Source organism: Chenopodium album, chromosome 16 (assembly GCF_948465745.1).
Source record: "Chenopodium album chromosome 16, dcCheAlbu1.1, whole genome shotgun sequence".
Classification (NCBI taxonomy): domain Eukaryota; kingdom Viridiplantae; phylum Streptophyta; class Magnoliopsida; order Caryophyllales; family Amaranthaceae; genus Chenopodium; species Chenopodium album.
The window spans coordinates 1,052,863-1,070,858 of NC_137849.1; the positions used below are offsets into that span (position 1 = coordinate 1,052,863).

General features: G+C 33.6%; 3 protein-coding genes and 1 pseudogene across 4 annotated transcripts; 1 reads left to right on the forward strand and 3 right to left on the reverse strand.

Moving 5' to 3' along the window:
• The first annotated feature begins 1,480 nt into the window (after positions 1–1,480).
• LOC145586010 (monogalactosyldiacylglycerol synthase, chloroplastic-like) lies at positions 1,481–7,182 on the forward strand. Of its 2 annotated transcripts, none has more exons than XM_081642711.1 (8): positions 1,481–2,237; positions 2,690–2,862; positions 4,051–4,212; positions 4,324–4,471; positions 4,803–5,027; positions 5,654–5,716; positions 5,798–5,872; positions 6,773–7,182. In XM_081642711.1, the coding sequence occupies exons 1-8, from the start codon at positions 1,746–1,748 to the stop codon at positions 7,007–7,009; spliced, it is 1,575 nt and encodes a 524-aa protein (XP_081498837.1). In that variant the 5' UTR covers positions 1,481–1,745; the 3' UTR covers positions 7,010–7,182. The 2 variants fall into 2 exon arrangements, with proteins under 2 accessions (XP_081498837.1, XP_081498838.1); XM_081642712.1 differs by having other exon boundaries at positions 1,482–2,237; positions 4,324–4,465.
• Positions 7,183–7,544: 362 nt separating this feature from the next.
• On the reverse strand, positions 7,545–8,603 carry LOC145585941 (F-box protein At2g26160-like). The gene has a single exon (XM_081642637.1). It carries the CDS (start codon positions 8,601–8,603, stop codon positions 7,545–7,547), a length of 1,059 nt encoding a protein of 352 aa, XP_081498763.1.
• Positions 8,604–14,122: 5,519 nt separating this feature from the next.
• LOC145584586 (auxin-binding protein ABP19b-like) lies at positions 14,123–14,902 on the reverse strand (annotated as a pseudogene).
• A 1,416-nt stretch (positions 14,903–16,318) lies between these two features.
• Positions 16,319–17,334, reverse strand: LOC145584587 (auxin-binding protein ABP19b-like). Its single transcript, XM_081641404.1, has one exon. The coding sequence runs from the start codon at positions 17,248–17,250 to the stop codon at positions 16,621–16,623; it is 630 nt and encodes a 209-aa protein (XP_081497530.1). The 5' UTR covers positions 17,251–17,334; the 3' UTR covers positions 16,319–16,620.
• Between the last annotated feature and the right edge of the window lie 662 nt (positions 17,335–17,996).

The following is a 17,996-nucleotide window of genomic DNA, read 5'->3' on the forward strand; positions in this document are numbered from 1 at the left end:
ACTAACAAATATAGAGTTTTATTTTAAGTAAAACGTAGTACTTTGTATATTGAAAATAAAGATAACAATATATTACAATTTCTATCTCATTTTACTTGCCCTAATTTGATCAAAAGCTAGCTCTTACAAATATTTGATCAAACTAAATATGTTAAAATGAGAGTGATGGAGTCTTATTTACGAAGGTTATCCCGTGATGGTTTAAGAGAAAAGGATATTGTATTAAATAAATCCATTTGTACATTAGAAGTAGTCTTTTGGCTTTTACAATTTTTTAATTCTTCCACATACTCTACTACCTCCATATTTTATTACTTTCTCCAAATTCTCCTAAATTCCGCACATGGAGAAATGAAGCAAGTATGTAAAAATAGAGGAAGTAATAAAGAACTATAGTAATAAAAATAAGAATAATAAAAAAAACAATAATAATAATAAAAAAATATATATAAACATAAATTCATAAAATTATTTGAATAGTATATTCGTTTAAAAATAAAAAATAAAAAAATTATAGGCCGCCCGGTGCTCGGCAAGGTACGACACGCCAGGCACGGGGGTCGTGCCGTGGGGTGTGCTAAATGGTGGCCCAGCGCGGCCCGACATGCCAAGATGCAGGCACGACCCAGGCATGGCTTGCGGCGACCCATGCTAGCACGACACGTAGCCCACCTCTACCCTTAACATGTGGGCCTTATTTGTTAGCTGATAACTGATTGATATATGTGGTCGTATTAACTTGTTTGCCTAATTGGTTGTATTACCTAATTTGACTAAGGGTCTGTTCATATTTACTAACTGAGCTGAATTGAACTGAACTAAACTAAACTAAACTGAACTGAACTGAACTGATTGGAGCTGAACTGAACTGAAAAATTAAAATGCATAAAACTGAACTGAACTCAACTGAAAATAAGTAAATATGAACAGGCCCTAATTAGTACATAGTAAATTATCTGATACTGTGTAAAATTATGCTTTTAGCTGTTAATGGTTGGATGTTTCAATGTAAGTAATAACCAAAATGCTAAAAGTTGAACAAGTTAATTTTAAATAAGCTCTTGAGCTTTTTCAATAAGATCTCCTAATATGAGCTTTTCAAAATGAGCTTTTTAAGCTCAAAAAAATTCCTTCAATAAGATATTTACCAAACACTCACATTAGCTATTTTATAATGGTCAAATCTTTAATAATCCCCGATAAGCTAAAAGCTCTCATCAAGACTCTTTTTCATATTTTTTCAAGTAAAACGACAAATGATACTCCGTAAAAATTGATTCAAAATCCCCCTCCAGATGAAAGGAAAACTCTAATCAGTTAAAGCTATTTGTTAATCAATATAAACTTCCTTGAATCCTGAATGATGTAACACTCTTATTAAATTAATTGCTCCGATGTTTATTTTGATGGGGCAATCAACTTTATAAAATGCAAAAATCCCATATGCAAAAAAAAAAGTTTTACTTTTTTGAAAAACAAAAATTGCAATTATATTTTCCCAAAAAAATAAAATCCTGTCTCTGTGGTTACCAATCCCTTCCAAGATTCCCCTTCTCACTTATCTCTCTCCCACCCTCTTCCAACCTTTCTACACTTGTTCTTCCTCCGTCCAAAAAACAAAAGTAAAATCCCAAGTTGTTTCAATTTGATTGCTGTATTTAATCAGAACTCAAATTTCATATCTTTTTCAATGATACCCACTTAGGAATTGAAAAACCCAATTTGAGTAATTCCATTTTTTGGCAATGTCTCATCCTTCAACAGTCACTTCAGAGCCCTCAAATTTGCTAGAATTTGTGCCTAAATTGGGTCATTTTGCTCTAAATTCAAGTTTTTTGGGCAATAATTCAAATGGGTGTTCTTCATTTTCTCCTAATCACTCGTATTTTGGTGGATTAGCCACTCAAAACAGTTTTAAATTCGTTAATTCATTGAGTTTTAGCAAAGAGGGTTCTAATTTGAAGAGGATTTTGACTGATTTTAATAGGGCAATTAGGCTTCATTGTGATAGAATTCCACTTGGGTTTTCTTCAATTGGTCTTAATTCTGGGGAGAGTAATGGATTGAGTGATAATGGACATGGAATTTTGGAAGATGTTAGAGTGCCTGTTAATGGGGTTGAGCCTGAATCCCCTAAAAGGGTTCTAATCTTGATGAGCGATACCGGAGGCGGTCACCGGGCTTCTGCTGAAGCTATCAAGGCTGCTTTCAATGAAGAATTTGGTGATGATTATCAGGTCTAATTTCCAATCAATTTCTTCTTAAATACTGTCTTAATTTGTACTCAGTAAATGATTTCATTCATATGCAAGTTTAATTATGTACTTTTAATTGTGAATATAAGTTTGATTTGATTATGTTGTATTGTGGAAGTGAGGTTGATTTGTTGATTTAGCTTAGTTAATTCTTGATATGAGTGGGCCATGCTATTAAAGTTGTGTGTGTGAGTGAATCAATTTGGTAACTAATGATAGAAAATTTGGAATATGCTTTTTGATAAGTGAGGATATAAGGATATTGCATTATATAATTGTTGATCATGTCCTTGTCAATTGGTTTGGTGCTAAACTTGTGGTTTTGCCTATATTAAATTTGTGATTGTGTGCCCGTTTGAGATGTGGAAAATGGGGTGGTTGCATTCATGTATATATTTGTTGATTATATCGTTTTTAAACAGTGGTAAATGCAGGTATTCGTTACGGATTTATGGTCTGAGCATACTCCTTGGCCATTTAATCAATTACCAAGGAGCTATAATTTCTTGGTGAAACATGGCCCTTTGTGGAAAATGATGTATTATGGTACATCTCCTCGAGTAATCCATCAATCAAATTTTGCTGCAACCTCTGTATTCATAGCAAGGTGAGTCTGTTACCATCATGCAAAATTTTCTTCGGTTTCTTAAGAAAAAGTACATAGGTGATAGGTGTGACATTGTTTGAGTTAAAACTCTTGACATAAAGGATATCTTTATGTGGTTGTATCAAGTTACCTGTAGTTGATCTGAGGGATTTGAGATAAATTCAGTTTTTAACAGCGAAGGACAGAAGATGACAATCATATATTTGAGACTGGTTTTTATAATGTCTCGATTTCCACTGTAACACTATTAATGGATGGCTTTACTTTGCATCTCAAGTTTTAAATTTATTTGAATTTAAAGCTTATGACCAAAACAAATGATTGATAAAAAGAATCCTTTTTTTTTGGAGAAAATATTATCCTCCTACTTAGTCACTTGCATGTGTGGAGCAGCATTTTCCTTGGACAAAGATTGGGATAATTTAAGTCTTTTTTCTGGATTCATGTTCTTAGCTTTCTCAAAAAACTAACACTGGTATTCTGTAAACATATGGGTGATGACCTTTTGTGAAGGCCCTGAAGAGTTGGCTCATGACCATGCAAACATTACTTGTATAGAACCCGGGGGGTGGGGGGTGAGGTTGCATGTTTTTTTCCCTATATATTCACTTTTGTGGGAGGGCTGATGAAGAAGCATAAATGTTTAGTACTTCAATGTCACTTTGCATCCCAATACAGGAAGGTGTGTGTATTGGTGTTGCCAATTGGTGTGATTGCTTTTTGTACATAATGAACTTTCAAACCTATTTATATATTTATTTTTATTTTATTTTTTTACTGTAGGGGAATCAGTTCCCTCAATATTCTATAAATTTGTAACTTTTGTGTTTTGTAATAATGGTATTCAGCATTCTTTTGTTTATAGTTGGTTGGAAGTGACCGTCATTTTTGTCCTTGGTGCAATGTATTGGTTAAGGCGGTCCTAGCTTAATTGCATCTATTGTTATGCTGCTTATTCTATTTGAGGAAATGTGTTGAATAACGATGTAGTGCTGAGTGGATCTGTTTGAAAATAAATGTAGCCTGATTCTAGCCTGAATATAAATGTAGGTCCTTAGCTGACATCTGGTGCCTTTTCCTGATAATAAAATCTCTTCCGTTGGATCTGTTGTTAAATAATATGTTCAGGTCCAACTAAGTGTATGTTGTATCACTTCAAAGCTAATTTGTTTCTTTTGTTCTTTGCAGAGAGGTAGCTAAAGGATTGATGAAATATCGGCCAGATATAATAATTAGTGTGCATCCGTTGATGCAACATGTTCCACTTCGTATATTGAGGGGCAGGGGCCTCCTTCAGAAAATCGTCTTTACTACAGTAGTTACAGACTTGAGTACCTGTCATCCTACCTGGTAGGCTGTGCAATTTCCTTTAAGTAGGTTTAATGTTCGTATTTTGTAGCAAGACTGTGACATTGGTCCCTGACCTTTTTTTTTTTTTTTTTTCCTTCTTCCTCCTTGTAGGTTTCATAAGCTTGTAACAAGGTGCTACTGCCCTTCAAATGAGGTGGCTAAAAGAGCAACAAAAGCTGGTCTTCAGCCTTCCCAAATAAAAGTTTACGGACTTCCTGTGCGGCCATCCTTTGTTCGGTCTGTTAGGCCAAATGTTTGTGTACCCTTTCATATCATTTTTCTCCTGTGCTCCATTGCTTGTATATTGCTGGTTATATTACTATGTTTCTGGGTGAATTTATATCTCTGCCTTGACATGTAATCTGGTTTGGCTGTGTACTAATGTTTGCCATTTGTGTTCTGGACTTCTGGTTAAGATTGGCTAGTCTCTTGACAAGTTTAATTATTAAGTTTCAAATTTTGCTTATTGCTGCTGATGCAGTGATTTCATGGATTGTTGAAATTATGTTGTTTCTCCCTGTATAGAGGGTTTCTGGTATGTGCAGCTGGAGATATTGCTTTTAAAAATATTTTTTTTTTGTTTTCCTCAGCCTGAGTTACGCAAGGAACTTGGAATGGATGAGCATCTTCCTGCTGTTTTGTTGATGGGAGGAGGGGAAGGCATGGGCCCCATTGAGGCTACTGCACGAGCTCTTGGAAATGCATTATATGATGCTAGCCTTGGTGAGCCAATAGGTCAAGTTATTGTGATTTGTGGTCGCAACAAAAAGCTTGCTGCAAAATTGAATTCAATTGATTGGAAGATCCCTGTGCAGGTATACTTTATCCGGGTAGTTTTGCATGATTGGCTTATGAAATGGAGTCAGTGGGTCTCATCTTGCTTTTAGTGATTTATGCAAGCTGAGCTAAGTCCAAGCTCACCTTTTGTCCAAAAAAAAAAAAAAAAAAAAGGGTCCTAGCTCATCAAAAGTGGGCTACCTCTGTTATCTTTAAATCAGTTTTAACTTGCCAAGTTCTGACAGCTTGAGCTCAATCTGAGATTTGTCATGAGAACCATGGTTTGGAGCTCATGCTAAGACTCAGTTAGTTTCAAATTTTATTAACAATAAACATATTACGAAATGACTTTTTAAAGATTTATTATAATTGTTAAATGATTGTTGACAAGTACTTTAAAGAGGTTAAACAGAATAAAATAATTCAGTAAGAAATTAGACGAAACTTGGCTTATTTGAGTGTTAGTAACTTAGTATGCTGGGGCTGAACACAATTCAGCTCATAACTCAGGTCAAACTGAGCATGATCCAAGCTTTGAGCTGAACATATCCAAAGGGTTACCACTGAATTTGGTTCTGTTCAGCTTTACTACTTTCATGTTTTGCACTACTTGTTTCAATCAATTATTGAAGATTAAAAGTTGATGGCCAACTTAAAATTCCAGGTGAAGGGCTTTGTTACTAAAATTGAGGAGTGCATGGGAGCTTGTGATTGTATAATAACAAAGGTAAATATCGTTATATCTGGAAGATTTTCAGCTTTTCAGCTTTTCAGTATCTGTATTCTTATTTATTTGGCTTTCTCTCAGGCTGGCCCTGGAACTATTGCAGAAGCAATGATTCGAGGACTACCCATCATATTAAATGATTACATCGCTGGGCAGGTATCCATAAGTTTGCCTTAATTGTACTATACTACTAGTACTGCATGAATACCTGGTGTTTTCTATAACACCTTTGTTTCTGATACAGGATTAATTTTATTGTCTTTTGTCATGTATGAGTCCAATATGCTGTCCAGATTATACTTGTTTAAGAGTCCTAAAACTGAGAGATAGGTTCGAGTTATGGTTCTTTAGGTAAAATGGTTGGGGTAAACCGGTAAACACACAACACTGCCAAAGAAACTAGTAGGAGATGCATTGAACATTTAGTAGCTAGCTAGGATAAATTCTCACCTATCATATTTAGGCGTGGAATCCTCGTCATCACTTTCAATTGATATATTTGGTCACCAATAGTTTCTTCACAATAGTTCCTTTGGGCCAAAGTCCTTTATATATACACGGCGTATTCTTAGATATACATAATTGGGCATCTGACATTCTTTGAGAGAGAGTAAACTCACAAAGCATCATTTAAGATTGTGCTCATGGTATATGGTAAATGAATTAAGTGCTTTTAACCCGAAAAAAAACTTGTGATGACAATTTGGGATGAAAATGTCAGGGATTGAAGCAGTAGTGTAATATGATTAGATTTTCTAAGACACCCTACTTAAGTGATGAAGAGGGAATAGAAGCTTAAGTATCATTGAAGACAACTTGGTAAATTCATGTTAAATCCTTGGTTCTATTGAAGGTTGGCTGTGAATTGGTTTTAAATCTTGTGCAAAGTGCTCTTTTTCAATATGCCAGGGATGTGTAATTTAGATACTAACACTTTAATTCTTAACCCGAAGTTTTTATCTTCATTTCCGTTGAGCTTCCCTGTGCTCAAATCACCGGGAAGAACCTCATCCCCTTTAGGCCTTTACTGAGTTGCTGTCATGCTGTTTGGTGCAGGAAGCAGGAAATGTCCCCTATGTTTTAGAAAATGGTATTGGAAAATACTTGAAGTCACCCAAGGAAATAGCTTTTACTGTTGCTCAATGGTTTGGTCCGAAATCAAATGAGCTGCAGATCATGTCACAGAATGCATTGAAGCATGCCAGGCCAGATGCCGTGTTCAAGATTGTTCATGATCTTCATGAGCTTGTCAGACAACGAAGTTTTGTACGTCAGTATTCTTGTGTTGCTTAACTTCAATAAATTGTAAGAAAAACCCAACGCAAGTCGGGAATTCAAGCAATGAGGAACTGAATTTTCGAGAGGCAGGGGTCGGGAAAATCATTGTTTAGGCGAATGGTGATTGTAGCGTAGAATAATGTGTATTTACGTGGGCGAAATCTATTCATTTGTATTTGAACAATTCATATTGATGCCTACGCTATCTAGTCAGTGAAGATCCGATGATAGAGTGTCAATAATTACGTAGAAGGTCATAGCAATTGAAGAATAAAAAACCCTATAAAAATTAATTGATCTCATCATATCTCATGAAAAATAATTAATTATCAATTGTGTCTTACAATTCATATCATAACTTGTTTTGGTTATAATTTATTTTATAATTTAATGATCTAAGTGATAAAAAATTATCCTAATATCTGATGAACAGGAAATTTTGATATTCAAGAACATCCAAAGAAAGTACTCAATAATTTTGTTTGAAAGATATAAATAAAATTATGATAAGGTTAAACATAAAACTGTCAAAAGAACTATAATGCAACTCTTATGATTTGTTACCACAGCTAGAAGGAGCCTCGACCCAGAAAGATGTACTTGTAGCTGCTACAATTGGACAAATGTGGTCCTCGATTTTTTGGCCGGAGGTTAAATCATATACGCCCATGTTTTCGTGGTGTCCGAAATCACTAACATAGTAGATGCAATTAGGCTTACAACAATGCGGAGATGCCTCCATTGAAAAGCAAGAATTAGGACCTAAAAACAGTGCTCTATTTCCCAAATTCTTCACTTCTTCAGTCTCCCCTGTATCAGCATTAACCACCCAAACTTTGAACCTCGAAACTCGTTTATCGATGTATTTTGGTGAGGTAAGTTCGGGGTAGCAACGAAGGACTTGCAATAACTTTCCCGCTGATTCTACCAAGTATACCTTGTCACTCAAGCTACTCCATCTATCCAATGCCCAAGTTGGTTGCGTAATCAGAGGTCGAATAGCATCATCGAACCCACTAGCTACAACCATTCTCCCTTTGCTATCGACAACATAGAATTCACCCTTATAAAAAGTGATATCAGTGACATCTTCTAAGTAAGGAAGTTTCGGGATCACAACCCACTTCTCGTCCTTGCTATTCCAAAAGCCAGCAGTGTAGACTAGGCTACAAGGCTTGATGAAAATAATGGCAAGCGTGTAATGAGAAATGTTTAAAGCTGGACATTCCGATAGAGCACAAATCGAATCGTTGTAAACGTAGGCATCTTCATCCTCGGCGCAATACTTGCACAACAAACGTGAAATCATATTTCTTGGAAGGGAAGGAATACTTATTCTTTCCCTAGTAAATGGGTGCACTAGAGATATATCTTTCTTCGTTACACCCGCATCATCTAGGCAAACTAGCCATCCTCGCGAAGAATTCAAGTGTCGATGATACTTTTTCTCCTTGGCGAAATAAGATTCATCATTATAATCCTCCTCCTCGCCCTCATTGTCATTGTCATCGTCTAGAGATGGTAAGTTCACGTGCCTAATCGAGTGGTCGTAGAGTCGGTAAAATCGAGCCTTCGAAGAGACCTTTAAGAAGGGTTCCGGTGGAATCATCAACCACGGGGTTTTGACGTGATGATGCAAATCTAGAGGTAAGTTTCATTGAGTTTCTCCAATTGGTACATACTAACCCAAAATTTTCAAAATCTTCATGACAATCGATGTGTTCTGCTATCTTTATTGTCAATTCAATTGGAAGATCGGTATAATTCTTCTTCATATTTAATTTCTCGGAACACTTAAACGGTCAAATAAAAATTGTATCTTGAATGGTTAACCTTGCATATGACAAGAGTATTGATAAAATAGTAATCTACCTTTCGTTAAGCATATATATAAAATTTAAAAAAAAGGTTTAACTTATAAAAGAGTCCTAAATTGATTTAAGGTCAAATACAGTTCACTAACGTATTTGTAGTATTTTAGTCCCTCAATCATTGAGTGAGTGAGGCAATTTAGTCCCTCAACCATCAAAGAGTATTATTTCTGACTAAACAGTTTAGGACAAAAACAGAAAGATATATCACACTAACATATAGTCAATTAGTCATACATTCATTACATTGTACGAGTATTTAATACTGATTATACTTGGCCTAACTAAGGTTCTTTGAATAAATTTTAAGTTTTTGGTGAATCGTAACATAAATTAGTATTGGTGAAAAAAAAAGTGTAGATCGTAAATACGCTGTACAAATTAACTTTGTACAAGCATACATTAAATATGTATGTTAAAATAAACCATGCTTAAACACTATGGACTTATGGAGTATCACATACGAAGTAGTGTTGTTTATTTATAGAGCACATGAATAAAATTGGTAGCCATACGCCCATACGCACTACATGTCTTCTCCTTCATCTTTTGAAATTTATTTTCTTTATAAATATTTTTCGAATTAGCTTTTGCAATTCCTCTTGCCCTAACACTTTATTTTCTCCATATATCTCCAACCTAGATTCCTTCACATTTTTTTGACGCCAATTACTTTATTAAAACTTATTTTAGTTGTAATTTGTACTTGGATAACCCTTATCAGAACTTATTAAACCTGAACTAAACTTATCTGAACTAGTCGTGCATTGTAATTTGTACGTACTTGGGTTTGTTGTGTGTTAGGGTTAAAAGGTAATCATCTTTTGTTCTATTGTCAGTTCGTTGATAAGGATTTGTTCGGGACTGCAACGGTTGTTAAGTTTTTCAAATGCGTTCAAGCGAATCAGATGATAATTATCCTTACGGCTACAACAAATCGCTAGACCATCTCTCTCCACAGTGCAAGCTCTTTTTAATGATCGTTGTATTTGTTAATTTAGAGTTCATTTGTAGATGCTAGATGACTTTTTATTAATGAATTGATTTATTTCAAAAAAAAAATTACATATTACGACAAAATTCTCCTTTTAGTCTCAACCCTATAATTTTCCTAGATCAGACCTAGTGTTTGTGATTCTATATTACGAAACAGAGGCAATATATAATAATAATAATAATAATAATAATAATAATAATAATAATAATAATAATAATAATAATAATAATAAATAGTAATTCATTATTATTGAAAGAGATCTATCGACTGGAAAACAAAATTAGTAAGGATGGTTATCGATTGAATTCGATCTAATATTATGAGCTTGTGATAGGAAAGCAGAAACTCAATGAATAGAATAGAATAGAATAGAATGTTTGGTACAAATTAATTACTCGTGGGAATTTCAACAGCAAACCAATGTTGAAGTAGAGGCTCGACAATAGGGGCAAGACGGGTTGGTTGATAGCCACTTGAAGATGCAATCGCGATGAAATACACGGTTGCAACGAAGCAATCTTATGGTTTCGACAAGAGTTGACATCCTATCGAGACAAATTGAGCATGTATTATCATCACCCTTTTCTTCCGTAATTATTGTTGGAATGATCTTATTGAAAACGAGTGGTACCATAAATCCCGCTTTCCTTGTTCCGTGTTCTTCGTCACCTTTGTAAAATACATTAACATACAACGGCTTAAGGATGTCAAAATCATCTTTGTCTAATTTTACAAAGGGAAGATTAGGGCATGTATTACCCCGATAAAGGGTCATGTCATCGAGTGATCGATTACCATCGTCATCATAATTATTAACATAAAAATCATTATATGAAAATCCATCTTGTTCTTGATCTTGATCTTGATCGTATGTCTTCGTCTGCTCACTAAGATCCATTAAAATAATATCTACTACAAAAACAAGCCTCCAAGGATCATACTCAGTAGGGACCCTATAAAAATAAAAGCAACTCTTCAAATAATCCGAGATTTGTTGAGCAAGTAACTCTTTTGTTTTAAAGCTCAACCCTTGAATTTTAAAAATTACTTGTTTTGCTAAATTATACAAGTCTTGTTTAGGAAGGGCTGACATTTTGAAATAGACATGCAAGGGATCATCAAAACCTGGCAATTTCGGTTTGAAATTTAGGAGGAACAATCCTCGCCGTGTAGAACAATAATCTATGCTTAATGGCCTTAAGGGAGGATAGTCATAACAAATACTAAGGTTAAAGAGTCTAACACCACCTAGTTTTGCTTCAAATAATAAGGGCATCATTGAATCAATATGTAATAACAATGATATGATACTTTTGAGTCTAACACTAAGGTTAATGGAGATTTTTTTTTTTTTTTTATGAAAACAAACTACTCGTATATAATTGTATTCTTATCTTATTGACAGTATCCTATTGAAGTACGTAATTTACATTAGGAAAGTAATTTTCTGGTTGGTATTCTGATCTCCTAAATAAATTATATCCAAGAAAAGTGATGCACTTGAATATATATTGGCACTTGAATGGTTAACCTTGCATATGACAAGAGTATGGATAATGTAGTAATCTACCTTTCGTTAAGCATATATATAAAATTTTAAAAAAGGTTAACTTATATATACAAGAGTCCTAAATTAGATCAACGTTCATGAAATGTTTATAATAAAAAAAAATTTATCCAATCTTTTCTAAGATATGAAGACTATTATTCGGAAAAAATAAAAAATATATATGAAGACTATTAGGAGTGAGTTAGCATTATATACTCCTGGTTTCTTCAAAAAAAAAAAAAAGTATTATATACTTCTGGATCATGATACTCCATATCCAATATGCTTGAATTATTTTGCCTAAATCTTATGTTATTTTGCTTAAAATCTTGTGTTATTTTGCTAAAACAATATGTTATTTGGTTAAATATAGAGTAACACATACGAAGTAGTGTTTATTTATAGAGCACATGAAAAATCAAAGAGGATACGGAGGAAGAAAAAGAAGCAAAGGTAAGTTATATGAGAAGACAAATGTGTTTGGGAAATATCGAAAGATAAAATTTAAGTTGAAGACATATTGTATTAAAAAAAATCAAAGATTGAAGTATATCTTGATAAAAAGTATTGGAGTTGCTAATGACAAGAGCATTAGAGGTGATGGTTGGTGACATGAGCAGTAAAATTGTTGGTAACATGAGAACCAACTTAAAAAGTAGAGAAATTTACAATTAGGGAGAGCAAATTGGTATCACAGGTACCAACGGAAACTAAAACATTATATTGAAGAGCGACAAGATGTGATCAAGAAACAAAATTGGATTCGTTGGTAACATGGGTACCAACACAAAAGATCAATAATATATGTAGAAAATGAAGCAAATCAAGAGATGGTTGGTGACATGGGCATCAACGTGTATAAAGTATAATTTGAAAACTTTAAAAATCAAGTTTGGAGATAAAAAGATTTTTCAAGATTAAGGTATTTTTTTTAGAAGTTAATCTAAGAAAACCTAGACGTCCACTAAAAAAATTTAGCGGATAGTTTAGAAAAGTATAAAATAAAGTAGAAAACTCCAGAGAGGTTTGTATCTAGAAATATCTTGTAAAAATATCAAAGACATTAAATGTTGATACATGTAATTTAGACATGTCTAGAAAAATCTAGAGAGTAGGAACAACCACTATAAATAGGGTTAGCCGGTTAGATGTAAGCCAATGAAGAGAGAGCTCCTAGAAGTGAGTCAATTAAGAGAGAGCTTCTATTGATATGGTGAGTGAAGTATTCACCAAGATAGTAAGAGACCTGAGTGGTGTAGATGTGAGTATGTCTCCACCAAAAATAATATGATTGTACAATTTATGATGAAATTAATGAAATCATAAAATTGTTGTACGACATTCGAGTTCATTAAAATTCTGCGTGCACCCAAATTCTATCAGTATGAAGCAGTCCTATAACATCGACATAACTAAGTATGAAGTAGTCCTATAACATCGACCATCGACATAATTAAGTATGAATTAGTCGTATAACATCGACCGTAATGTAATCACATAAGAATAAGATGAACTTGATTGCATATACTTAACTTGATTGCATATACTTGCATCGATTATTTTCCAATCTTGAAAGCATTTGATCACTTGTTTGATATTGTTAGGATGTATTTTCACATGAAACTGAAAATTCAACTTATTTAATCGACCATTGCCCATTAATCTTCACCTTTTCTTTCTTTTTCATGGGAATTTCAACTACAACTGGGTTTAATCGACCATTATTGCCCATCTTCCCTAAACCACCTCCTCTGTAACCCATTTGTTTCATCATTGCTAATGCTATCGACTCTGTTTCGAGTAAGTTGCTTATTTGGTGATGGGTGGTAGTTGAGAGTTTCGATGATTTTTTTCTCCACATTTCTTTTGATGCGTTTCTTTTCAAACCATTTTTTTAATTATTTTTTGAGGGAAAAAAAATCCTAATCAATCGACCCAAATGAATAAGGTGAAATGGTGATTAAGATAATAGGTACTCAAACCAAGAGAGATAGTCCACTTCACAAATCTAAAGGAGGTTTATTCTCAAAACCATATGGCAATAAGAGGGGTAGCCCCTTAGCCTTATAAAGTGTTTAAATCTCTCTTCTTCAGTCAATATGGGACACTTACATGTGGTGATACTTGGAAGGTTTATATTTTTGAGGTAAATTTTTGTTTACATATAAGGGTAAATTTGTAAACACATTTTCTTTTGCGGAACAGATTCGAGGGCGGTATTTAACCATCCCTTTAAATATTATGCGATCATATGATATAATCTAAACTTTTTTACTTTTATATATTGTTTATTTGTAGCTTAAACTATTAGAAACCATCTAAATACCAATACACCAAACTACCTTCATTCTTTTGTCTCATGCATAATACAGAGTAATTGCTTGAAGATTGTAAAACCAGCAACCTAGTATAACATGTTCCCTTCATCACAATCTGAAAGCTTCTTCATTTGACTAAAAATAAAATTTACCATCATAGCGATTTCTACCGACTTTGGATGCCATCTATTGTCTGCTTTAAACATGTTATATTAGGTTAATGTCAACAAGCTTCTTCCCTAGTTGTTCTACTAGGTCTAACATTCCATGGCTCATACAACAACTAAGGAGTGCACCCAAAGTTGCACGGGTACGGCCGTACGGTTGGCTCCAAAATCATTTTGTCAGATCTTAATCTTACACTTATTGAAGCTGATACAAGTACGTATTATTAATGTTCAGATCGTTAATACGTAGTGTGTATATATATATATACATTATATATGTAAAAAAACAATGAAACATGTTTGAACACATCAAATACGAAGTGTAGTTGTTTATTTATAGAGCACATGAATATAATCTGGTAGCAAAAGTAGATAAGGAAGAAGTGCCAAACATCAACTTCATCCTCGTTACCTCCTCAAGACTTAGAAGAGTGGTTTGTGCAACTAGATCGGCAGGTATATTGCTAGCAAATAAGGCACTGCTAACCACTTGGACCCCTGGGTTTGCGCCGTTGTAGCTCCCGTATAAAGTAGTCGGAGTTGTACCGACATTGACTAGAAAATGAATCATGGTTGGAGGAATGACCACAACGTCTCCTGCCTCGAGTCTATTATAATATGCAGTGTTGTTTGTGTCAATAAATCCTGCAATTACCGACCCTTTTATTATAATAATAATTTCTGATGTTCGGTGGGTGTGAGCTGGTATAGCTCCACCTACACCTACCTCTGCCCTTGCCATAGATATACCTAAACCATTTAAGGCTAGAAATGTGTCCACAAATGCTGTAGTCACGCTAGATTTAAATTTGTCTTCCAAGGTTCTTTCATCACGAAAACCCGTGTAAATAAAATCATTCGTTGTGACTTTAGCTGGATCTTTGCAAATATACATTTGGTAATTTTGGAAGATTTGGATCTCCTACACAAAAGTCGAATTCAATGGCATAAGAGAGAGGACGAAGCAAGAGAGAAAAGATGAAAAAAAAACTACAATGTTATTCATTTTTGGAAACTCTAGTTGCTTGGCTAAAGAGTATGATTGTATGAACTATGAAAAAGGTGTATTTGCTATTGAAATAAGTTTTGTTTGCTTAATTTGATAGTCACAATTGACACCCTATATATAGAAGACTAGTACTCGAATCTTGCATTGATTGATCCGATCATAAAGTGCAACACCCTTACGCTACCTTATAGATTTCTAGTCATCATCACAATGTTTACAAACTTTATAGTTTCGTACACATGCTTTAATTTTATATTAATCAGTATGCCCATGGAAAAATACACCACTCGACCAAAAGTTTCAACGAAATCTTAATTATATGTATATACTTCCTTCGTTTTTTTTTTAAATTACAACTTGGATATGCATTTTGCACTTCAATTGTCAATTCACATCCTATACACACATATTCACGAGTACAAGTTTTTCCGCTCTACATTAATTATCTATTAAAGTTATACACATATATATTTTACTCCGTAAGAGTTTAGTAATCATACATTGCTTTAAATTCATCTTGAATGATTAGCTACTACTATTTGTACGTAGCTTGGTGTGCTACACAAGTTTTATTTTCATGCAACCTCGTTATTTAGCTAGCTTAGTAACAATATAAAGTGCAGCTCATTAATTGATAGTCTAAGTATTTTTCAACTTGATTTTTAATTATTATTTGTTAGGTTGTCCCGATTTTTACCAATAAATTGTGCTTATTTGTTTGTAAATTGTAATATAAATAATTTAAGTAAAACATTACAGATTGTGAGCTAATTGATCTAAAATTAAAGATATGGTGTTAAATATTCTATTTAAATGTGGTTATACTAATTTCATTGGCGACATTGGTGGGACAACGGGATCGTTGCAAGCATGAGAGAATGCTTGAAACCAAGAGAGTAAAGGTGAGGCAAATTAAGTTATCATTCATTTTGAAAATTAGGAGTACTTCCCACGCTCGTTTTGAATTAGTTGACAAAATTGATGTAGAGAGGTTTGTCCACGCATAATTTCAACAATGAATTAATATGTTCAATTATTATAAATCACATACACATCTACAAATATAATACTTGAATTATAATATAGATGTTAAGAGTCTTCAAACGATTCTAACAAAACCCTTAATGAATATATTTTATCGAGAATTAGTCACAAAAAGAAGTCAACGTAATTTAATTATATTACTCTTATTTGAATAGCGTTCATAAAATATATATTTCATATGAAGTTCTATTTTTTGGTGTTTAGAGTGCTACAAGGGCAAGTGATCTGAAAATCAATCTCAACTTTTTATATTTTTAATAATGGACAATTCAAAAAATTGATGGTTAAAATTGTACATTGACATGTTTAATGGTTAAAGTGATACAATACAAAAATGCATAGAGTTTTAAATTATACAAAAAAAAAAAAAAAAAAGGTGAATTGAGAAAAGAATATATCCTTATTTCATGATCAATATTTTAGGGTTTGTTTGTATAATAATAAACCTTAAAATCTACAATATTTCGGAAAAATACAAGGGTATAAATTAATTGGCATCCATCCACGTAACATTTCATGCATACTAGATTACTACATATGTATACATTTATTGTGGGGTATGTAATAATATAACATGCGCACACACTCCCTCACATACGGAGTGTTGTTTATTTAGAGAGCAAATTAATACAATAACTTAATTGGTAGCAAAGGTTGATGAGGATATTTATTTAAGCACTGCCAAACATCAACTTCATCCTCTTTACCTCTTGAGGACTTAGAAGAGTGGTTTTGGCAATTAAATCAGCTGGTACATTGCTAGCAAATAAGGCGGAACTAACGACTTGAATCCCCGGGTTTGCGCCGTTGAAGCTAGCGTATGCAACAGCCGGAGTTGTACCGACATTGACTTGAAAATGAATCATAGTTGGAGGAATTACAATAACTTCTCCTTTTTTAAGTCTCTTATAATATGCAGTGTTGTTTGTGTCAATAAATCCTATAAGTATCGTCCCTTTAATTACGACCAAAATTTCTGATGTTCGGTGGGTGTGAGCTGGTATAACTCCACCTACGTCTATCTCTTCCTTCAACTTAGATATACCTAAACCATTTAAGGCTGGGAATGAATCAACAAATGCTAAAATCACGTTAGATTTATATTTGTTTTTCGTGGTTCCTTTATTTTCATAAAAACCAGTGAAAACAAAGTCATCTATCGTGACATTAGCAGGATCTTTGCAAGCATACCCATTGGGTGATTTTGGGAGCGTTGGATCTCCTACACAAAAGTCAAATTCAATGGCATACGAGAGAGGAAGCAAGAAAGAAAATATGAAGAAAACTACAATGTTATTCATTATTGGAAACTAGTTGGCTAAAGAGTATGTATGTATGTAGGTGGTATATTTGCTATTGATATAGGTTTTGTTTGTTTGAATTGGTTTAATTTCTTGCATTTTGTATAGTCACAATTAGCACTCTATATATAAGGAGCTAGAGGTGAGGGGTTAGTTGTTAGTGGTTAGATCATCATCATCTTACATGAAAGTTTTTATTAATTGAAGAATTTTGTAGATTACTTCCTCCACTAGCTAGCTAGCCAGGAAAGTGTTAAAAAAAAATCATATATATTACCTGTTTTAAAATGCACGTTGACGCTTTAGCCTCATAAAACATCACATGTAATTATCTCAAAAATTGATAACTACAACGAACTGTTTCATTAAGGGTTGGGAGTGTTAAAACTCAGATCCCCATGAAATATCACATGTAAGTTTTCCACGTTAATAAAGAAGAGATAAGTACATTACTCATTAGATAAGGATATAATATGAACTACTCCCGTTATTGTTATAACAAACCTCCTTAATTGGTCTTGCATTGTAAAGTGGACTCTCTCTCATTATCTCATTGTTAATTTGGTATCATAGAAGATTTGAAATTAGATCAAAGCGAGGGCAGTGCGTTTAGGTTTTTGTTTCTAATATCAATATCAATATCAATATATATATATATATGCTTAAACCATTTAAAGCTAGGAAATCATTAACAAAAGCTAGAGCTAAGTGACATTATTGTAAATTCTAAATAGGGTTTTGCTCTC